The sequence below is a fragment of the Chroicocephalus ridibundus genome, chromosome 3, assembly GCF_963924245.1.
Source record: "Chroicocephalus ridibundus chromosome 3, bChrRid1.1, whole genome shotgun sequence".
Lineage (NCBI taxonomy): Eukaryota > Metazoa > Chordata > Aves > Charadriiformes > Laridae > Chroicocephalus > Chroicocephalus ridibundus.
The window spans coordinates 58,788,416-58,809,323 of NC_086286.1; the positions used below are offsets into that span (position 1 = coordinate 58,788,416).

The window sequence follows — 20,908 nt, forward strand, 5'->3', positions numbered from 1 at the left end:
CTCAGCCCTGGCAAAGCCGAGGGTTAACCACCACTTTCAGTGGGGTTTGTTTCCACCTCCCTGAATGAGGTCACCACACAACTGATTTTCACTCCCTTCTTGCTTTTGCTGCTCTCCTGTAAAACAAATCCCAGAGACAAGGAACAAATAACGAAAGATTAAGAAAACTGTTGGGCAGGTGAGTGGCTTTAGGACAATGTGCTCCTGCTGTGACACACACCCACATCTATATAAGAAAAAAGGCTGATCTGAAAATGAGTGAGACTAAGCAGAAAGGGGGAGATGTTGATTCCATCTGCATGATCCACGACAGCAATTTTGTTCTGCTGAATGCCAATGACTCTGGTAGGTTCTCATATTAGCTAAGAGGAGCTGCTGCAGGGGCTTTTTCAGCCATTGACTTGATCTCTCTCAATTTTTTTAGGGAAGAAAATTGACCTGTGTGTGGAGATCAGGCAATTTGTAGAATAGATTTTTAAAAGAATGCTTTTATTCTGAATGAACTGGTGTTTGGGCGGGTGGGGGACTAGTTGAAATGTTCTAAAGGAAATTGTATATGGTTCCATAGTATGTACTATGAACTCTTCAGATCATACCTGATTTTAACAATAAACTCCACGGAGGATGGATAGACTTACGTGTTTAGAAAAAAATATTTTATACTTACGGCGAAGAACAGTGAATGGATCTGTTCGCCACCCATTTGTCACATTGTGGTTGATTTGTTTTAATGTATGTGCCATTTCCCTGCTGATACTTTTGGAAAGTACTGGGTAAGAGCACACCTGCGTACACCTTGGTCTTGCTTTTGTGTCATTGGAAAAGCAGCTTTGTGTGCTCCAGGCGAGGAGGGAAACTACCACATTCTTTGCTTTCCTTGCTTATGCCATGTAACCTGGCATGAATTAATGGAAGGGAACCTGTCCTGCATGACAAAGGAAAAGAAAGGCTTTGGGTTTTTTCCTCCAAAGTTGCCCAAGACATAGGACCCTACTCTTCTGAAACAGCTGAAATCTGGACGTCCTTCTCGCAGACAGGCCCAGCATGGCCGAGGTCTGCAAGCCCACAGCACTGAAAGCTTGGGGCCCCGGCACCGAGCCGCCGGGGCCGGGAGCCGGCCGAAGCCCCGCGGGGGGCGCAGGGCAGCGCGGCCGGGCGGGGGGCACAGCCCCGGGACCGGAGCCCCCCCGGGGGTGCTGGCGGGCGGCGGCTCGTCCCGGCCCCGGTGAGGGCGGGGAAGGGGCAGAAGCGCTGAGTCAGCTCGGCGGAGCCGCCGCGGAGGGACGGGGACCGGGCGGAGCCCCCAGCCCGGCGGTGCCCGGGAGGGGAGCGGCCCCCGGCCGGCGGGGCGGCGGCGGAGCGGCGGGCAGGGCGCTGCCCCCCTTGGCCGCTCCTTATCAGCCCGGTTTGATGCTGCAAGGCGTGTCCGGGGCTCTGCTCATGTGATGGAGCAAGAGACAGACGGGCGGGGGGACCAGGGGAGGAGGTGATTTTCCTCGCTGGCGCTCTCTCTCTCTCTTTTTTTTTCTTTTCCTTTTTTTCTTTTTTTTTTTTTTTTTTTTTTTTTTTTTCCTCCCCTCTCCCCTCCTCTCGCTCCCTAAAGGAGTTTGCGGACAGCCGGGCTCCTTCATTCCCGGCTGCGCCGCCGCCGCCGCCCTCCCCTCCGCCAGCCCCCGCCCGGGCAGCGCCATGGGCGCCGGCAGCTCCACCGAGCCGCCCGCCCCGCAGGACGGGGACGGCACCGCCGCTGAGCCCCCCCGCACCCCCCCGGAGACGCTACCGGCAGAAGAAGCCGAGACCGCCAAGGTAAAGCGGGGAGAGGAGGGGGAGGAGGAGGGGGGGGAACACGCGGGGAGCACCCACGCCCCGGGGAAACTTTGGCGGGCACCTGCCGCCAACCGTGGGCAACCTCCGGGGCGGGCGGGCAACGGGGACTGCGACACGGCCAGCGCCGCAGTCATAAAACTCGCGGCGGGGCGGGGGGGAGCGGGCTGTTGTCCGCGCCCCCCGCCCCGCCGCCGCCGCTTTTGTGCGTGGCCGTGGGGAGCTGGGGGGGGAGAAGGACCGCACCCACCCGCGGCGGGGTCTGCGCCAAGGAACCTCCTGACTGCGGTCCTGCGGTACCCGGGGCTCCCGCCGCTCTCCTCCGCAGCCTTCCCCCGCCTCCGCCATGCTCTTCCCCACCCGGGGATGCAGGTGGGAGGCGCGGCCGGCGGTTTTGCGGGTGGGGAAATGGGGTGGGGGGCGGTGGCCGCGGCGCGGGCTGGTAGCCATGGCTTTCGTGCTCCCTTGGTGTCGTACCGCATTGGGGGGGGGGGGGGGGGGGAAGGGGGAGTGACTGGCCAACTCTCAGCCAGTAGGGAGTAGAGGAGCTGTAGGTATGTGTTATTTTTAATAAAGACGTTGAAGAATTGAAAGAAATTCTTTTAAAACGTGTCTGGTGTTTAAAAATAGATTATGAATGAAGCCATTTATCCCTCTGGAATAGGCGCGTTTAGGGGATTCTGGGACTGAAAGGGAGGTTATGTGCATCTGCGTGTTGACATAGCGTCGCTTTGGGGTTAGGCGTTAGTTTGTTGGGAGAGAAATAATACCACGTTATACCGAGATCCCCTTCTTCAGGCTCTTCAGAGACTGGGTCCTCGGAGCAGGGCCACTCAGAAGTTTCTGTAGCTGGTGCGTGGGTGTGTTGGAGCTTGAGAACTGGTTATGACTTTGTTTCTTTGACCTTGTGGTTCAGATTTAACTTTCAAGTTGAATTTCCCATAGTTCCCGGCTGCCACTAGACCTCCTTGAGCATGTTTTGACGGATTTGAAAACCGCATTGAGAATGAGCTTTAAATTAAATGAGATTTATTTTATTTTCTTTTTAACCAAATAAGCGTTAGAAATTGGTGTTGGTTAACAAAATATTTAGCAGTTGTGTTGGGCAATTTTAGACTTCAGATGCTGAAATTTAGACAGGAGTGAGTTTATAGAGGGCAAGCATTTGGCTACTGTGATTGTTTAGAAATCAAGATAATGTGACTTAGAGGAAGGGACATAACATTCATAGCCGTATTTATCCAGTTATGGGAACTAAGACCCAAAAAAAAGAGAATACCATTGATGCTGTTCTCAAATACAGATTATTATTGTTACTAATACTGTGATTTATGTCTTCCACTCTTTAGGAAAATGTTTTCAAAGAGGTTTTATCTTGTTATTTAAGTAGAACTGTTTAAAGATGGGGAAGTTCTTTTAGCATTTCACTGCTGTAAGAAGATGTATTACTACTGTTCTTCTAAAACAGCTATTTTTGCCTCTATTGTATTGAATAAAAAGAAAAGTTTTAATGAAGTTTAGTCATACTTTTTTTTTGTTTCTCATTTAGTCTGCTCTTACTAGAGCAAGGTAGTTTGTTGCAGATTTGTGACACAATTTTTCATCATTACTCCTTTCAGCCCTTTGAATTTGAAAATTACCAGATCCTGCAATGCCCCTGGAGAAATCTGTCAAAGAGCTAATTTGTTTGCAGAAGATACAATGGGGACGTTTTGAAGGATGGTCTTCTTTCTTGTGCTTTCCAAATTAAAACGCTTATCACGAGCCCCTCTTTTAGAAGAAAAACTTTGAAAACTGACTTTAATGGAATACAACTTGAGTGAGCCTTGGCAAGTCAATCAAAAGTAAATTGTCTGGGCAACTAGTCTAATGTAGGTTATGAAATCTCACAGCAGTTGTGATTTTTTGTCACTTGAAATACCTTGAAATACTTAATCAAGTTTCTTTCATGACATAGTTGTATCATATTTTTGTGCAAGATGAAAACCTCTTTGCCTTTTCTTCTAGAAAGGGCCAGATTTATCGTCTTTAAGTTGTTTTGTTATTCACACGTGACTCTTTGGCCAGATACCAGCTTTCGAGGTGTCCTAGTTGCAGGAAGGGGGAGTGAACGGTTGGTTCCGTGTTTTTCACTTGGGCAGCCCAGGAGGTGTGAGAGACCCTGTAAAACACTTGGTCTACAGCGTGAGGGATATTTAGGAGCCTTTGGGTGTTGGTTAACCGTGGGCTTAAGGGGTTGGGACCTCAGCTGTTCACCCCGTCCTTTCACACAGTTGAATTACGCGTAAAGCAGCTCCAGAGTTTCCAGCCCAGCATGTTACTGGGTCTTGAAACTGGTGATTGCTTTTTTTTTTACTGTAGCAGACCAGGTTTAAACTGGCAGTGGAGGACTGCTCCTTATCTTGCATAGGCACCCCGCTGCAGGAAGCTCCCTCCGCAGGGGAGCATGACAGATCCTGGAGGTACTAATCCATTCGCATGCCTGAACTGAATTCATCGGATTTGTGAATCAACACCCAAAGTCCTGTTGAAAACAAGGGGCAGGGTGTGGTCCCACAGGAGGCTGATCTGGTGGAGTTATCTCCTTGCTGTTTGAGCAGCAATACTCTTTTTTCCCCCTCCTTTTCTTCCTCCCCTGTCCCTCTTCCCTGTCTTACCCTGGATGATGCAGTCTCATTTTGCACCGTGTCTGGTCCTCACCTCTCCTTGCCTTTCTGTAAGCAGGTTAAACTCGGTAACCCTTCAGAAAACAACGGATGGGTCTTTTGCTGGGCCAGTTCCCTGATGTGGTAGTGAATTCATTTGTCTCCTGTGACACCCAGCTGAGACCCAGAGCCCAGGACAAGACAAGCATCTGCAGCAGGGCAGGAGGGGAAATGAAAAAAACTTTTCATGACAATGAGCTGGTAGACCCTGTCTGCTTGTGAAACCTCCCTGTCAGACTGCCCTGAGCAGCACAGAAAACTGAAGCGTGGCCTGAGAAAGATTTAACAGATTTCAAAAATAATAGTGCTAGAAGTAGGAACGAGATTGTTAGTCTCAAAGAGGAGAGCAGGCAAACCTCAGGTGTCCCAGACTGACAGATGCTTTGAGGTGTCTGATGGGATGGGCGCTGTGCTTCTGCTTCCTCCCCAGGGCACCTGCAGCTTCCCCTCTGCTGCTTCTGGCGCTGGGCGAGCTCCTTCCAGGAGCTACCCCTCTAGAAAGCTCTTCAGCTTCTTTGGCAAGGTCATTCTCTGCTGATTTAGCAAAGTGTGTTGGCTCTGGGACTCAGACAGAAGAAGAGGCAGGTATGTGGGAGCAGGCAGGACCTTGTGACCAGGATTGGGCAGGGAGCTGGGTGACTCCTCTGGTGGTGGCAGCACATGGCTGGGTTGGTTTGGGCATCTCCATCTTGTGGGCTCCCTCTCTGTTTGTGGCGGTGACGTGCCTCTCGCCCGACTTCCCATTTGGATGCTGAGCATGGGAGGGAGACTGGGAAGAGATGCCAGTGCGCTACCCTCCGAGGTCCCGTGGGACATAAAGCAGCTATGAGCCACGTGGGCGATGCAAGGAGAGCTGCGTCATCCTACCAGCATCTCGGCTAAAGCAATTGCGAACAACCCCCTGTTTTCATTTTATTTAGATGCTCGAGGTACCAGTTTTAAATACAGGTTTCTCTTTGCGGCCCTGCTGAGGGAGCAGAGCTGGGTTGGAGCAGCTACCTGAAATGGTGTAGGGAATAACTTTTAAAGCGAGAATCTGGGAAAAATACTGGCATGCTAATAAGCTATTCTTGCAGCAAAATCTAGGTTTGGCAGAGATAATCTTTTGCAGCAATTGATGGCGTTAAAATGTCATGTGGTGAGTTCCTGGCTTGCTCGTATACAAGGGCCCCTGCTCCAGAGCAGCAAATCATTCAAATGGTGTTTTCGGGATAGTTCCCATTTCTGAGTAGTAACTTGATTACGCTACCTGCGTTGTAATGAGAGCAAGTGTCTGCTAGACAGTAAATATTTGGAACTGTCTCTTCTAAAGAGGTTACCAGCTGAGATGTCAGAGTGTCTTATTGTCTGAGCGCCTGACAAATAACAGCTGGGACAGACTTACATCTGCTGTTTAAACAACTGCGTTCTGGTGAGGGAGCTGAGTCAGCCTGAAAATACGACATTAGCGATGGTACAACTAAGCTTAATCGAGTACCAGAGGAAAGTCCCTAGGCTGTGTCTCTAAAAGCCCCGGTTTGAGGCATGTGGTTTGAATGAGGAGGCTGCAGGGTTCTCCTGGTTCAACAGGGTCTGATTCTCTTTAAGTACTTCTCTTCCGACTGGGAAGGAAGGAAGACCCTGATGTAGTTTGGTGGTAAGGCTTGGAGGTCTGCCGGTGCCTGTGGGGTGGCTGGGGAGAAAGCGTAAAAACGCTTGATTGAAAAAATGCACAATGGAAATTGGTGTCATGGATCCACCAAAAGAAAGCGTGAAATAACCCCCTCATCATACAGGAGATAAGAGGGAGGTGGCAGAGGGAGTGTCCTGGCGCTTCGAAAGCTGAGGCAATTAGCCTGTGTTTGATGTGATAGAGGTCAAAGAGATGCAAAGAGGAGTGTCGGGTCTTTGAAAGTCCTTCTGGTCGGAAATGCAAGTCCTGGTTGTAGTTACTCAAAGAAGAGTGACTTGCTTTGTGCTCCGTCCTTGTTCTAACTGATCCCTAGCGTCTGGATGCCTTGTACCTATGGGGGTGCTCAGGTTTGGTGGTGTCCCAGGACTGCTGTGCAGGGAGCTGATGGATGCGAGACCTGGGAAGGAGCTCAGGTCAGATCAGGCTTAAGGTGTGGACCAGAATGACAGGTTGGGAGTAATGCTTCCTTCGCAGGTTGCAAAAAGAGATCATGGAGATGATTTGGGAGTAAAACCTGCCAGATTTGTCTTAGCTATATGGATTTTGAGGGCAGCCATCCATAAGGAGATGCCACAATGAAGTCAGGCTGAGGTAGAACAGAAGAGGATGGATCCAAGGAAATGAAAGGTAAGGAGAAGGCTCTTGACTTTGTCTGCAGGAGATGTTACCCACAAATAAGGTACTGAAATTAAATATGCTGTTATGTTCCGTACAGAGTAAGGGCCTTATGTTTTTTCCACCTGGAATTTGCAATGTCCCATGAACTTCTAATGCCTTAGCTAATGCAAAACAAGACAAACTGCTGTGAACAAAGAGTTGGAATGACCTAAATTATATTTTTTTTCCAAATGTTGGTGTTTGAAGATCTTTTTAATGAAGCAGCATGTGTTAAGAGCAGACCCCCTGAGCGGACCAACAGTGCTGCAAGCTTTCCCAAGGTTTCAAAATCAAACTTCAGGAAAAATATTAGAGACTATTATGTTAGTTTGCTCAGTTGTCCAGACAGCTGGATCTGGCTATTTTAGTAATCTAAAGTAGAATCAGTGTCGCAGGATTAACAGAATGAGGCAAAATTAACTCTAGTGTGTTTGGCCCTGGTGTGAGGAATCCCTGGAATGATTCGGGCCTGGTACAAGGAATGTTGGGAATGGTGGTGGTTGCTGGTGGGGGAAGAAGCTGGGTGATGGTAGCCCCTCCAGAATAGCACGTGAATGAAGCGTGCGCTAACATATAGTGAGAGATCAGGGACCTTCTGTTCATCCGTATCTCATGTAATTCTCTGTGTTAAGTTTACTTTATACATTTTTAATTTTGTATGCATTTAGTCCAGCAGTTGGACCTAGCGCTGTAATGCAAAATAGAGCAGAAGCTACTGTTGGTTGGAGTGATGTGGGCAACAAGCCCTGTGCATTTTAGTCTCATTAGCTGTGTGACCGCCTTTTGCTTCTGCCTTTCTGGTGGATATGAGGGAAATCTTTAAAAAAATATGTGCATGATGTGTAGTAGAGGCATGGCAGGAGCCGAAGTCTTGCTTCACTGGTGGCCCTTTGTTTTCAGAATGAAGAAGCTGAAGGATCAGTGAACTGGATAACCCGTTCTCTTCAGTTTTTCCTGCATTTATGAGACAACAAATTTATAAATTAATTAAAAATCGAAGGACAGTGATGAATGTGTGCCGCAGAAACCTGAAAAATGTTGATAAACATGCCAACTCTAATGCCTCATTACCTGTAGATAAATATACAGAGCTGAATAAAGACATTCCTAATATTGTTAATTTTGTCTTTAAGGTTTTCACCTGTCTCTCTAAACTTTGACTTTATATTTGTCTAAGCTTTGCAACTATTCTCAATGGAATTGGGAACACAGTTCACTAAATTAGACGTAATTGGACTAAACTGCAATTTAGATCCCTTCAGAGAAATGAAGCAGTTAATGTGAGTGAAAATTGAAATTAGTTTCTTTTGAGGACTAATGCAAAGGGACAGACTGCACTGACCCTCATAAAGAGCCTGAGCAACTTTTCTAAGAACACAAAACTTTTTTTACTACTGATGCTGTTGCATCTCCCTTCACATTAGGAGCCCCCCAAAGATGCATATTTTCTTCTCCTTTGTGTGCATTTTGATTTGCAAAAAATACTATTGTTTTATTAGTTTTGATTATTCAGTTATTTAAAGTAGAACACTTGATTTGAAAATCTAAATGTGTCTTCCTGTGGTCAAGAATCACGTCAAACTCTTTCCCAAGAGGCTGAGGTAAAGAGGTGCCTATTCCCTGTCAGGGTAGGGTTATGCTGCAGGTCTGGTCAAATTTGAAAATACTGAGGTTTTTCATGTATTTCCATTTTTACTCAGTTGTGACTGATATGTCCTGCTTTCAAAACTGCATTTATTTACAGAGTGAACAGGGATTATAATTACACCAGCTCATAGTAAAACTGTGTATAGTTTTACATGTAGTAATGTTTTTACATGTCATTCTGTTCTCCATACTGGAAGGTGTCATAGCATTTCACAGATCTAAAGGGTTATCTGCTAGATCCAGTGACTTCTGAATTTTGGTCACAAATCTTTGGGATGATGTTTAGTCACTGCTTTCCTGAATGCATCACGACTGTAGGATAAATTCGGAGCTGAGGGAATATTAAGTGTTACCGTAGTTAATATTTTATCATAACGCTCCGGGCTCAATTTAAAAAGGAGACAAGTTGTACTGCATTGGGGTACCTAATCCCTTTGTACCCTGGTTCCTTGCAGAGTCTGCAGGTCCATATTGCCCCTTAGGCAAATGGTAGACTTTATGGGTCTATACGTGTATGTCTATACATCTGACTCTAGCTTTAAAATGGTTTGCTGACTGAGGGGGAGTTGTAAAGAAAGGCACAGAAATTTTTTAATCAAGTGAGGAGTGCTAAGTTATTCAATGCTGTTGCCTTTCCTGTGACTCCGAAGAATTGTTGGTGCTAATTCTAAGGGTGTCATCTTGAAATAGTCATCCATGGATTTATCTTCAGATAGCCAAGTGCTCTTAAGAGTCAGTAAATTTAAGGTGGTAGTTGTGTTTGCAGGTCTAGCAGTCTTCTTACAAGAATGAATGAGTAAAATTTATTATTTAAAAAAAAAATAATAATTGTCCTTTAATAAACTTTGTATCCAAGAGTCTCAGAGCCCTTTAAGAATTAGGTTGTTATTTCCTGCGTCCATTTGTCTTTATTCTTTAATTGGTTATTACCATTCAGTTAACGCTGTGTGCAACTGCAGAAGAGCTTCCCAGAGCTCACGCGCCTTTGTTCGGTGGTGTGGCGTTTTTATTCCTCCTGAGTTCCTGTGTTTTAGATTTATGAGAAGGATGATGTGAGAAGCAGGAATGTAATCTGAGTGTTGAGCCATTCCGTATTTCTTCTATTTAATATCTGGTCTCAGCATGTGAAAACTCTGAAGCCAAATTATTCCATCTGTGGTATTGGCAGTAGAGCAGAATGGGGTCCTTTTTCGTGAGGTGGATTATGTGGCTGTGAAAGGCAGCTTTGAGGAGCGCAGCAACGCCAGGTGGAAACAATTTGGCTTAATTAAGGGCTTCTGAACTGAAAATTGGGAACCCGAATGCACACTGCGTTGCCTGTGGAAGCTGGGGTACGGCGCTTCCCTCGGATCCCGCCCGGTGTGTGAAAAGGGGGGTGAATGATAAGAAGAAAGCCATTTGCCTGGCACTTTGTATGTTGATTTGAAATTCCGTTGCAGCAGGCTAATTGCTAATAAAAATAAACACATGGATCTCCCCATTCAAAAGCTTGTTTTAGTAGGTTTTGGAAGAGAATTGTCAGGAATGTGGCATCTTTCTGATCCCAGTTTGGTGCTTTAAGCATTTGGATGTTACATTACACTGAAAGATGGGATGTATCCGTGGTTCCTTCACTTAATTAACAGGGCTTCAATGGCAGTATTTTGGGAGTACAGCTGAGTAATAAGACAATGATATGTAATTAAGGTTTGCTGTTCTACCAGAGGAACTGCAAACCTACGCTTCAGGAATAGAGATTTAAGACATGGTTAATTAGTTGAAATGGTTTCTCTTGGAAGGTAATACAATCGGTTGGAAAGCTAGTTAATTAAACAAATTAAAGGGTATGGAAGTAGTTTTTAATGACCACGACACATTTCATACTTGCAGAAGCATGCTTCTTAAATAAAAAATATCTCCTTTGTTTTATGGCAAGCCTATGCAAATTCTGAATATAATTAAAATGTATCAAATGTGGAAGCTGAAAAAGATTTTTTTTTTTTTTACACGTATTAGGAAATCTAGAAAAAATACTTCAAATATTATAGTGCAGAGTCCCAAAGAATTGCAAAGCTTTTGCTATCCCTGTAAGAATAATCTCTCCCTAATAACTGAAACACAAAAATTCCAGTTTTAATCCCAGTTTCACAGAATTTCCTCATGGGATTTATATATATATATAATTCTGCTTCCTGTCCTGAACAGTTCAGTTTCTTTATAGATGTATAGTTTATGATGGTAAGATAAGCACATCAGCAGAGGAGCGATACCAAAGGCTGTAATGTAGACAGGATTTATCCATATATCAGAGCAATAGTGCCAGATGTTTTGAAGAATGAAAAATATCTTTCCATCAGCTAGATTCACATTATCCTGAAGTTTTCCTTCATGCTAGAAGGAATGCTAGAAACCAATTTCTACAAAAGGTTATAGGCCGCTGTCTGTAAGCCTTTTCTTTTGTTTCTTCCACGTATTTCATGTGGATGAACAGTAAAATAAATAGTCCCAGGTTATGTCTTGTTTTTTCACTCACAAAGTACTTTGATTTACTAAAGTTAACAATTTTGGAAAGGTGTAATACAACAAAGAAGTATTTATTTCCCCAAATGCTTGCATGTATAGATGCAAAATGAGAATGAAAGGACAATATTCCGTGGGGAAAAAACCCTGACCTAATACTGAAGTTATTTTTGTTTTTCCTCCCCTCCTTCCTTTCTCCTTCCCTACTATCTTTCATCCAATGCAGGTTTTAGATGCAAGTTTACCAGTCCCTGATATTAATGAAGACAATTTGGAGTGTGATGCCCCACCGCAGGAGCCGCAGCAGCCAGGAGCTGTTACGGCACCTCAGGAGCTGGACGGGCAGCAGCCAGAGGTGGCTTCACCCCCCCAAGAATCACCCGGAGAGCAAGCAGAGGCTGCTGGAACAAATGGTAAGTAAAAACCTGTGTTCAGTGGACAGGTCATAGAGGCCCGGATGCTAAATGGAGTGAGGAGTTGAAATGGGGTTCAACTAGCCGTCTCCTAGTGAAGAGGTAGTTGCTCAAGTGATCTCTTGGTTGCTCAAGTGCTTTTTCTAGGGCGTTGCTCTGTTGGGATGAGTTTTCTTCATGGCAGAGATAACAAATGGGTTGTGGATTGAAGCTGTTGGGGGGTGGGAGGAGGCAGGGAATGCTACCCACTCCCCCATAGGGATGGTCCTCTTCCCTCCGTGCACCCTGCCGTGCCTCCGCTTCCTGCTGCCAGTCTCAACCGTTCTCCTCAAGGAACAGCTCAATTTCCACCTCTTGTGTTAGTTTCTGCTGCATAGGCCTGTCCCTCCCTTCGTTGGTCAGAAATCCTTTTATCCTTTTATGTTTATTCATAAATTTATCTTTAAAAATTTCACTCTAAAACGGATGGGAATGGAGAGATGATACTCTGTAAACAAAGTCAGGAAGGAGGAGAAAATACCTGATGATTTGAAGTAGTGTCAGATTTCATGTTGGCATTCAGCTTCTGGATCAAGTAATAGAGAAAGCCTTTAAAAAGGCATGGATTTAATGTTAATAATTAAAGTAGTTTTTGTTGAATAATTGTGGGTTGTTGTTTCAGTTGTACAGAAATTGTGTTCCTAGGATGCGTGATGAAGAAGAGCTGAGAAGCTCCCTTTGAATGCAGATAGTTACATGTGACCAAATGCATGATGTGTTGTGGACATGGGTAGCGTTAGGCATTTGTATGTGAATAGATTGTCTGAAAAGTCTTTGCTTTCCTTTGATGTCATCTCATGTGGTTGCGTGATGTTGGTGATTGAATCAGATTTATTTTAGCGTTGTCAGTGGAACTAAGCCTAGATGGTAGCATAACTTATATGAAATGGAAACAATGCTATGGGTTTGCTCTCAAAGTAAAAAATGCCTTTATGGAGGCGATGCAACATGTATTTTCTGGTAACAGTAGCTGAAAATGACACCATCCATAGAGACAAATAAAACCTGCCTGGTCAATCATTGAAAAGATAGTTCTTCAAGTAAAGACTATATTCAGATATTCATAACTGTTTATATCCACCCCCCTGGACCTCACAGAGTCTGGTCCATGTGTCTTTAGGCAGATAAATAAAGGTGGAGAAGAGTTCTCTTTTAAATGCTCCATGCAGAGAAATCACTCCACATAGAGGAGTAAATCATTTTAGCTCTACACTTCATGTTCCCTACTCATTCTTTATTTCATCTGGTTTGCAAAATCTATAAAATCAGGAATAAGGTATCATGACACTGAGCACCGAGGCAACATAGGTAGTTGCTTTCAGTGATGTTTGATTGAAGGTTTTTTGAGTTGGTTGATTTGTTGTCATCATTATTTGAATCTTATGTTTGGGAGACCATTTGAGAAACGATCCAGACACATCAAAGTAGTCACTACTGGATTAAATTAACTGGGAAGTGTGTTGGTGCTGGCAATTGGAGCCACGGACAAAGACTGTGAATGGCTGTCCCAGGTATTTGTGTATCAGAACTTTGGAAGTATCCAACATAATCCATGGTAATACTGTTACTATAGTAGGAGGTCACCTGTATCAGATGTGTCAGATACTGATCCTTTACATTTTATCCCATTCCATCCCTTTTTACTAGCAGTAAGAGCTGCTGGAGTATAATATTACTATAGCACAAGTATCCAGAGTAGTAACTTTCTGAAACCTCCGACAGCAGAATTTGAGACAATTTATAAAGTAATTAGGTTGTAGAGAATTCCAATCCAAAAACCCCAAACAAACAAAACAACAACAACAAAAAAACCCCAACCCCTAAGTGACTTTTAATAAGGAAAGGAGCAAATGTTTCAGTATGGAGAAACAAAAGTATTTCATATGTTTTATGTTTACGAGGGGTAAGCTACTTGGGGCTCTTGACTGGCATCTGTAGTTTGGTCTGGATGCTTTGTGGCAAACTGCATGAAGGCGGCGTTACAAAGTGGGAACTGGAGCGGTCTGTTTGGGAGCGGCTGTTTCTTGCTGCAGAGCCGGCGTCCCCTCTCGCCGGGGGCGGGGGGAGAAACGATAAATACTTGGAGTGAAAGTCCCAAGACGAATGCTTTGAGGCATAACGATTTCAACCGCCAGCAGTGCAGCCATGGGAGGAGCAGAGCTGAGCCGCCGGCGCTGCCCGCACCCCGCCGGGCGGGACCGGGAGCGGGGCGGGACCGGTCCGGGAGCCGCCCCCGGGGCGGGAGCGCGGGAGCGGGGCGGTGGGAAGGCGGGAGCGGGGCGGCTGGCTTTCTGCTGGCTGTCCCCTGGCTGTCCCCTCGGGCATCCCCCGCCGCGCAGACCGTGAGAAGGAAGTTTCTGATGATCAGTGTAACGTGAGAGATGCTGGGGACCGTCACCATGGCGGGTAAGGCCGGGCAGTGCCGCACTGCCGACGTGCGGGCGCGCTCATTTGTGTTCATTTTTCTCTCTGTTGATTAGTGCCCGGGGTGCGTGTGCGTGTGTGTGCGTGTGTGTGACATCTGGGGACTTTTCTGCTGCAGCCGTTCTGTGACTCGCTGTGGTCCGCATGCCGGAGCGCTCCTCGGGCGACTCGGTGATCTGAAAGGTCCCTTCCAACCTAGACAATTCGATAATTCTGTGGAAGTATTGTTTTATTTACTCCAGGTTTCCTGGCGGTGCCTTCGGGGTTAAAAGGTCCGGCTTGAATATTTTTAAGGTTGCCGAAACTTTAAAATTTCTTGCCACCTCAGTCGGGCAGTTGATGCAGTACTTGGAATACAAGGTTTTTATAAGTGTGAAGCTGCTAACTAGGTTTGTTTTCTTCAGCAGTGGCGGAATGTGACATAGCGTCTGAAATTGAGGAACAGAAGGAAAAGATAGTGACCGTGTTGATGATGCTATTTTATATTAATCAAGCAATAATGTGGTAAATTTCTTAAGAGCTAAATTTGGTGAAATTGAAGGAAGTGTAGAAGTTAGCATCAATTATAAGTTTTAAAAATATTTGCATGAGAGAAATGAAGCTGTTACTCTATAGCTGTTTTAATTTTAATGAAGCAAAATCCAGAGGAGATGAACACACACCCTGGCAGGGGTGTGTATGCATGCATGTGCTGTGGGATCCCAGCCTGTGATACCAAAAACCCGATGTTACGTGTATTGAACTCTGTACATCTTATTTAAGAAAGCAGTGCATGAGCCGCTGAAGTGTGAGAGCTCACACCGTAAACTAGTGGGGCTTTCTGAAAAGGTAACAGTATTTGGATGAGCAAAGAATTAAAGGGAAAAAACAGTATCTTGCACTGCTGGTTTTGCACAAACTTATGTCTTTCTCTGCGAAACAAAGTGGTGTTATGAAATTTAAATAAATAAACCCCACTTTTTTCCTAAAGATAACTAATTTGCATCAGAATTTCTTTCAGATTGATGATGTATGTCTTTAGCAATCTAGGAAATCTTTTTTATTTCGTTGTATTAATAATTATTTACTTGCTTAGATCTTATTTGCTAGAGCTAGTGAATGAATTCAACAAATAGTGGGGGTTTATTCATGCAAAATACTTTAGCGTTACAATAGGTATTGACAACAAAGCCTGTAGAAGTCTGTCTGCGTTTGGAGCAGACCCTGGGGAGGACTGTACGTGATTTGAATCAGTTAGTAGGGGAGGAGATATCCTACCGCTGTTTACAATAGGGTTTTCATTAAACTCGATGTTTAATGAGCTTATCACATGCTGAGTCTTTTTCCTCAAGGGTTCTCTATTTTTTTATTTCCTTTTATTGTTAGTAATTAAAGGTTAAACTGTTTTTCAAAAGCAATCTCTTTATAGGGTTGCACAGTTTGATCGTTTGAGGTTTTCCTTATTTAATAATTCTTGTGGAAACCTGGATTTTCACTGCAGCACCACCGGTTCTGTAGTACACTTTGCAATAACTGCATCTAGCTGGTAGTACAGGTCACCATTTCTTTGAAGGGACTTCTCCTTATGCAGGAGTATCTTAAGCTATCCTGGGTCTAATTCGTGCAGATGCAGCTACATCTCCGTTGTGGCGAGTTTGTCTGGGATGCTTATGTTACTCTTTATGCAGCCGTTTTGATAAAGAAAATTTTCAATCTGTTTGTCATTGTGCATTTTCATTAATCATTTGGTGTTCTCAAAATGTCCCAATACTTACTGACCTATATTGCTTATCCTGTCCTTGTTCCTAGCGAAACAGATTTTTTTTTTTTGATCCACCCCCCCCCCAAATACCCAAGTGCTAGTGTGGCATCTGTCTTATGCTTGGTGAATACATTTTGTTTTAAAAAGCGGAACCAAATCACTGAACGTGAGACATGGACAGCTTGGGTAACCATGAAATTTCATAAATATTTGTGGCATACCGGTTTGGTTCCCAAGCAGAACAGCTGGACTGGTTTGAGAGCAGTTTATTATTATGAGTTCATTTAATGAAGACTCTTTAACTATAGTAACTGTATATCCAAGCCATGACTAATGACTCTTCTGGTTTAAAAACAAACAAAACAACTTTAGAAGAACTTTACTATTTTTTGATTTTTAGTGCTGTTTCTTGAAACATTGAAATGAAAGAAGAAATATCTCAAAATGTTGAATGAATGAAGCGCATAACTTCCCTTGCTGGAATTTGAGAAGTTAGTCTCTAGGTTGGGGCAGACAAGTCCAGCTAAAGCAAAAACTTCTAAAAATAAAAGGTTTGTGAGGAATGTTATAGCATCACAGCGGAAATGATTGTGCTTTCTTTTAAGTTACTTTCATAGGAGGTTATGTATGATGTCCTTTTCTGGGGAACGTTGCTTAAGGAATTCTGAGCCATGAAAAATTGCAGCTATTTTGCAATGTTTTCCTCTTTTTTTTTTTTTTTTCTATTTTTAAAAATGGACACAAAAGTATGTGAAATTTTTAAACTTAACTCTTCAGTTGCCACTCGTACTAGAGAACTTAATGGTATTTGTTTTTAACGCTTTGAAAAAAGAACACGATTTGAAAACCTATGAATTGCGTGTATGCATTGTGAAATTTAGTATGCACTAATGTCTGTAAATCCTTCCTCATTAATTATTCTGAAAGAAACCCCTCCCTGCAATTAACACGACAAATCAGTCCTTGGAAATAATTGAGTGAATAGAAGGGGGAAGGAAGTAGTGTTTTCAATGAAAGAAGTATTTGGTACATTGAAGTGGAAACAAATATTGTGAATGGGAGGGAAACGAAGGAAGAATTTGCAAAATATATTGTCAAGAAGCAGCAGTGCTACAGACTTGAAATCTTGTAGTTAAAAAAAATAAAAAAAAATTTAGAAGTGTAACACCTGGACATATTTCGGCTTAATTTTGTTACTGCAAAGTGAGTGGGGTGTTTGTTTGATGTATTAAAACCAACCTTCTGAAATTTAAGGTAAAAGGAGTCAGGATTTGTGGTATAACGTCCAATTCTTACACTCCAGCAATTTAAAAAAAAAAAAAGGGCAAAAAAAGGCTTTTAGGTTTTCACTGCAAAATAGTCAATTTCATTAATAATTCCAAATACATACTTCATTCTAGATAAATCTGTTCAGTGTAGTTTTTTTATAGATGTTGTCATTTCAGACTGCGTTTTGGTTTTTAATTATCGCTTCTCCATTTTTATCAGTTTTTACCCTTTCTTGACTTTGCCATTAAACATTTCTGCTAATAATTAGAAGAATTGTGCAATTAAGGGAAAACTACATTTAACAAATAAAAGCTTGGTATACCCTGGACACTCAGTTCAAATTCATCTTTTTTTTTTTTAATCACCTTCTCCTGTTTCAGTGTCATGTGAGCTTTAGAGCAGTAGGTGGTTTTTTTAACAATTTGTATTTGTGGCAAATCTTGATACAACAGAGGCAACTGAAAAATACGCCTTCAGCCTTATGGCTTCGGTGTTAGTTTATGCTCATGCAAACCTACTGAGAGTATTGTGTATGTGACTGAAAGCACGATTTGGCCCCAAATACTTAAATATTGAATAAATGAAAACAGGCCAAAGTCCTCTGGAGCCTCTCGGTGGCCAGTGGAGTTTGCGAGGCGGGCGCTGGCTGTGTGTGACATCCATCTGAGAGATTGAGAATGTAGGGAATTCATGGAAAAAATCCAGCGCCGTGCTGCAAATCCTTAGGGGGAAAAGTCAACCAGCTCCAGATGTTGACATGGTTGACTGCGAGCACATGAAGTGCTGTGGGTTTAACTCTTGCAGTCAGAGTGCTTTTTTTCTTTTTTTCTCTTTTTTTTTTTTTTTTTTTTTTTTTTTTTTTAACCCTCTGGCAACTACCAGGGGAGAAACACATTTTCACTTCTGGAGACAGACGAGACGATGGGAGCAGTTAAGTTGCACTAGCAACAGTGTCTATCAGCCTACTAAAAGAGAAGTGTTATTTATTCATGTCATTTTTAATGGGATGGATCAGGAATTCAGTCATTCTGAAAATACTAATTTTCCAACTTCTGATAAAACAGAAATAAATTCTTACCATGGACTAAGCTAGCTATGAAATTGTGAACTCAAGCACTTCTGATTCCCTAAGATCATCAATCTCATAAGTTTGTTTCAGAATAAAACAGAACACTGGCAGTTGTTAAAACACAAGAAGCACCTTGATTCAATTAAATGTTTGAAAGCTTAACTGGTATGTAAGCAGTTAAAATAGCATTTCAGCTTTAGGTCTTAACCACAGTGGATTTAAATAGCAAAGTGGATCAATTTTATGATATCACCTTTGATTTGTATCGCTGCCTCTGGATATATTTTTATTGTATTGTTTTCCTTGATTAGCCCATAGATGGTGAAACCCTTCTCAGAACAGACCTAAACAAATTGTATTGATAGCAGTGTTTTACTAGATTTTATTTTTTTTTCTGGGAGGTATTTTGATGAGGCTCTCCTGTGTTTTAAAGATGCTTTCAAATTGTATGAATTAATTCAGAAAGTGCTGGTTTTCTTGCCAAAACACCAGTGGTAGTGACACGCTACAGTACTCTGAACGACACTACCTTGTGTAAATAACTTCCAAAGCTTTCAAAGTGGAGTTACTCATGGTTTGCTTTGCATTCAAAAGTGTGCTAACAGTGTTTGGGCACCAAGAATGTCATTAATAAAAATGTCATTAAAGAATCCGACTGCTAAATATAAAGTTCAGCGTGTAAAGTTGACTTCTCGGGTCTTCTGTTTCTTTTGAGCCCCACTGGATATAAAAATGCTGGCAGCATGCAGGCAAATTTTTGAATGGCATCTCTCTCCTCAAATCATAGAATCTTCACGGTTTCAAAGGACCTTTGAGATCATCGAGTCCAACCATACACACACAAGGAACCCCCCCCTACAATCTCTGCCACTAGAGCATGCCCTGAAGTGCCACATCTAGACATTTCTTAAATACCTCTAGGGATGGTGACTCAACCACCTCCCTGGGCAGCCTGTTCCAGTGCCTGACCACTCTTTCAGTAAAGTAATTCCTCCTAATATCTAATCTAAACCTCCCCTGCTGCAACTTCAGACCCTTTCCTCTGGTCCTGTCATTGTTCATCTGGGAGAAGGGGCCAACACCCACCTCTCTACAGCCTCCTTTCAGGTAGCTGTAGAGGGCAATGAGGTCTCCCCTCAGCCTCCTCTTCTCCAAGCTAAACATGCCCAGCTCCCTCAGCCTCTCCTCATACGACCTGGTCTCCAGACCCCTCACCAGCCTGGCAGTTCTCCTCTGGACACGCTCCAGCACTTCAATGTCCCTCTTGTACAGAGGGGCCCAGAAATGCTGAGGAAGGGCATCAGAAATTCAGTTTAAAAGAGTCTTCCAGTGATTTAAATGGGAAAGAAGCAGACAAAGTAGAGACTGGGAGCGAGAGCTGCAGGTCACTTAACACAGAGCTTGGATGTCAGCTGTTACCTTGGGGATGAAATACCTTCTGGACAGGTTAAATGTTTTTTGTTGGGGAACTGAAGGGGTAGTGCCTGGACTTAGTCTACAAGAATACACACTGTGTGCTATGAGGGAGTGATGGAAATGTGACATGTGTTAGCATAGTTACAGCTTTTCAGACTGGTATTAAAAGTACGCATTCAGTTAGTCAATATTTTTGTTAATTTCTCCTTTTGCTATTTATTCAACAAAGTATTGCAAGGTAGCATGTTGCTGGACTCGCAAGGAAGACTGTCATCCTGATGTAACAGTTTTGAAAGCTTATCACTGTGCCTCAAAACTCTTGTGTTCTCTACTTTTATGATAGTGTTTGCTATCTTAGTACATACCCATAGCTGCAGATTTTGTAGTAGTTATTCAGCTCTTCTCACCTGCAAAGCATTTTACAGATAGCGAGTCTTTGTCTTAGGGTGTTACGAACACATCAATTTATAACTAGAATAAGTGAATATCCTTTGAATGCTTATCATGAATATGAAGACACGCCTTTTATACACTAGTCCTGCATCTTATCTTTCATTTTGTAAATAGAATACCTCACTCATTCATGTTCTGTGTATCATTCCCCTCTTACAGTAATCCTGTTCACTTGTAAATCCCTGAAACTCCTCTTAAACACTAAATTTGTGTTCTAGGAATTAAAAAAAAAAAAAAAGAAATGCTGCCTCAACTGCAACTTTTTATATTTTTTTGAAATCTCAGGATTTTTTTAAATGGTAAGCATGCATTCTCAGGGCCTGTTTGCAAGAGGAAAGGGGAACCCCTTGAAAACTGTGTCTGTGTCTAGCTGTGTCTAGCTGCCCACCAGTTGCCTGCAATGAGTCACAAGTGTCTTTTGGAGCTCTCCTCCGCTCCTGCTGCCTTCCTCCTTCTGGTCTTTGCCACTTAGACCCAGCATTCCTCACTGGCTCTCAGTGAGGAGATTTTTTTGCTCTACCTTTGTCTGAATTGTGTCAGATGGAGATAGAGATTTCTGTATGTCTAAAGGTAAGCACATTAGCATTAATGCAGGACTGAGGAAGAAGAGAAGAGAGACTATAGACCTTGTTTCCACCAGAGATGCTCATAGGCCTGGCTTGTAAACAAATTATTTAACATTATTTCACATTATTTAACATGTTTAATTTCATAGCTGGTCAGCCAGAAAAATACTTGTAGACAAAGGGAAGAAATATCACCTTCTTCACCCAGGAAAAAGAGAAGAGTTCATATACCTCTATCTATTTAGAGTATATTAAAGACTACAGACTATAGTAAAGTACCTGTTACTAAATAATAAAATGTGTGATATGTACCCTAATGTTTGAAGAAATGTCTCTGACTTTTTGAATTCCCGTTAAGCTATGATAAGCTTTCTGTTAAATTACATAGTTTTGCAGAAATGACAATGAATTTCTTTCTGGACTTAAGAATAAATGAACGTAGATACAAAAGTGGTTCCTGGCCTTATCCTTGTATTGTCTCAGCACACAACTACATGAAGTTTGATTCGTAAGA

The 20,908-nt window shown here is 43.2% G+C and overlaps 1 protein-coding gene across 3 annotated transcripts in view; it reads left to right on the top strand.

The window, feature by feature from the left end:
• Positions 1 to 1,276: 1,276 nt before the first annotated feature.
• The window catches only part of AKAP12 (A-kinase anchoring protein 12), a 31,251-nt gene continuing 11,619 nt past the window's right edge, over positions 1,277 to 20,908 (top strand). The window contains exons 1-2 of one of the 3 annotated variants that reach the window (XM_063329300.1): positions 1,277 to 1,806; positions 11,231 to 11,417. In XM_063329300.1, the coding sequence (XP_063185370.1) occupies positions 1,690 to 1,806; positions 11,231 to 11,417 (304 nt within the window). In that variant the 5' untranslated portion in view covers positions 1,277 to 1,689. Of the gene's footprint in view, positions 1,807 to 2,173; positions 2,197 to 11,230; positions 11,418 to 13,703; positions 13,863 to 20,908 lie in introns of those variants that run through there. The other 2 variants (XM_063329301.1, XM_063329303.1) reach the window with 2 other exon arrangements.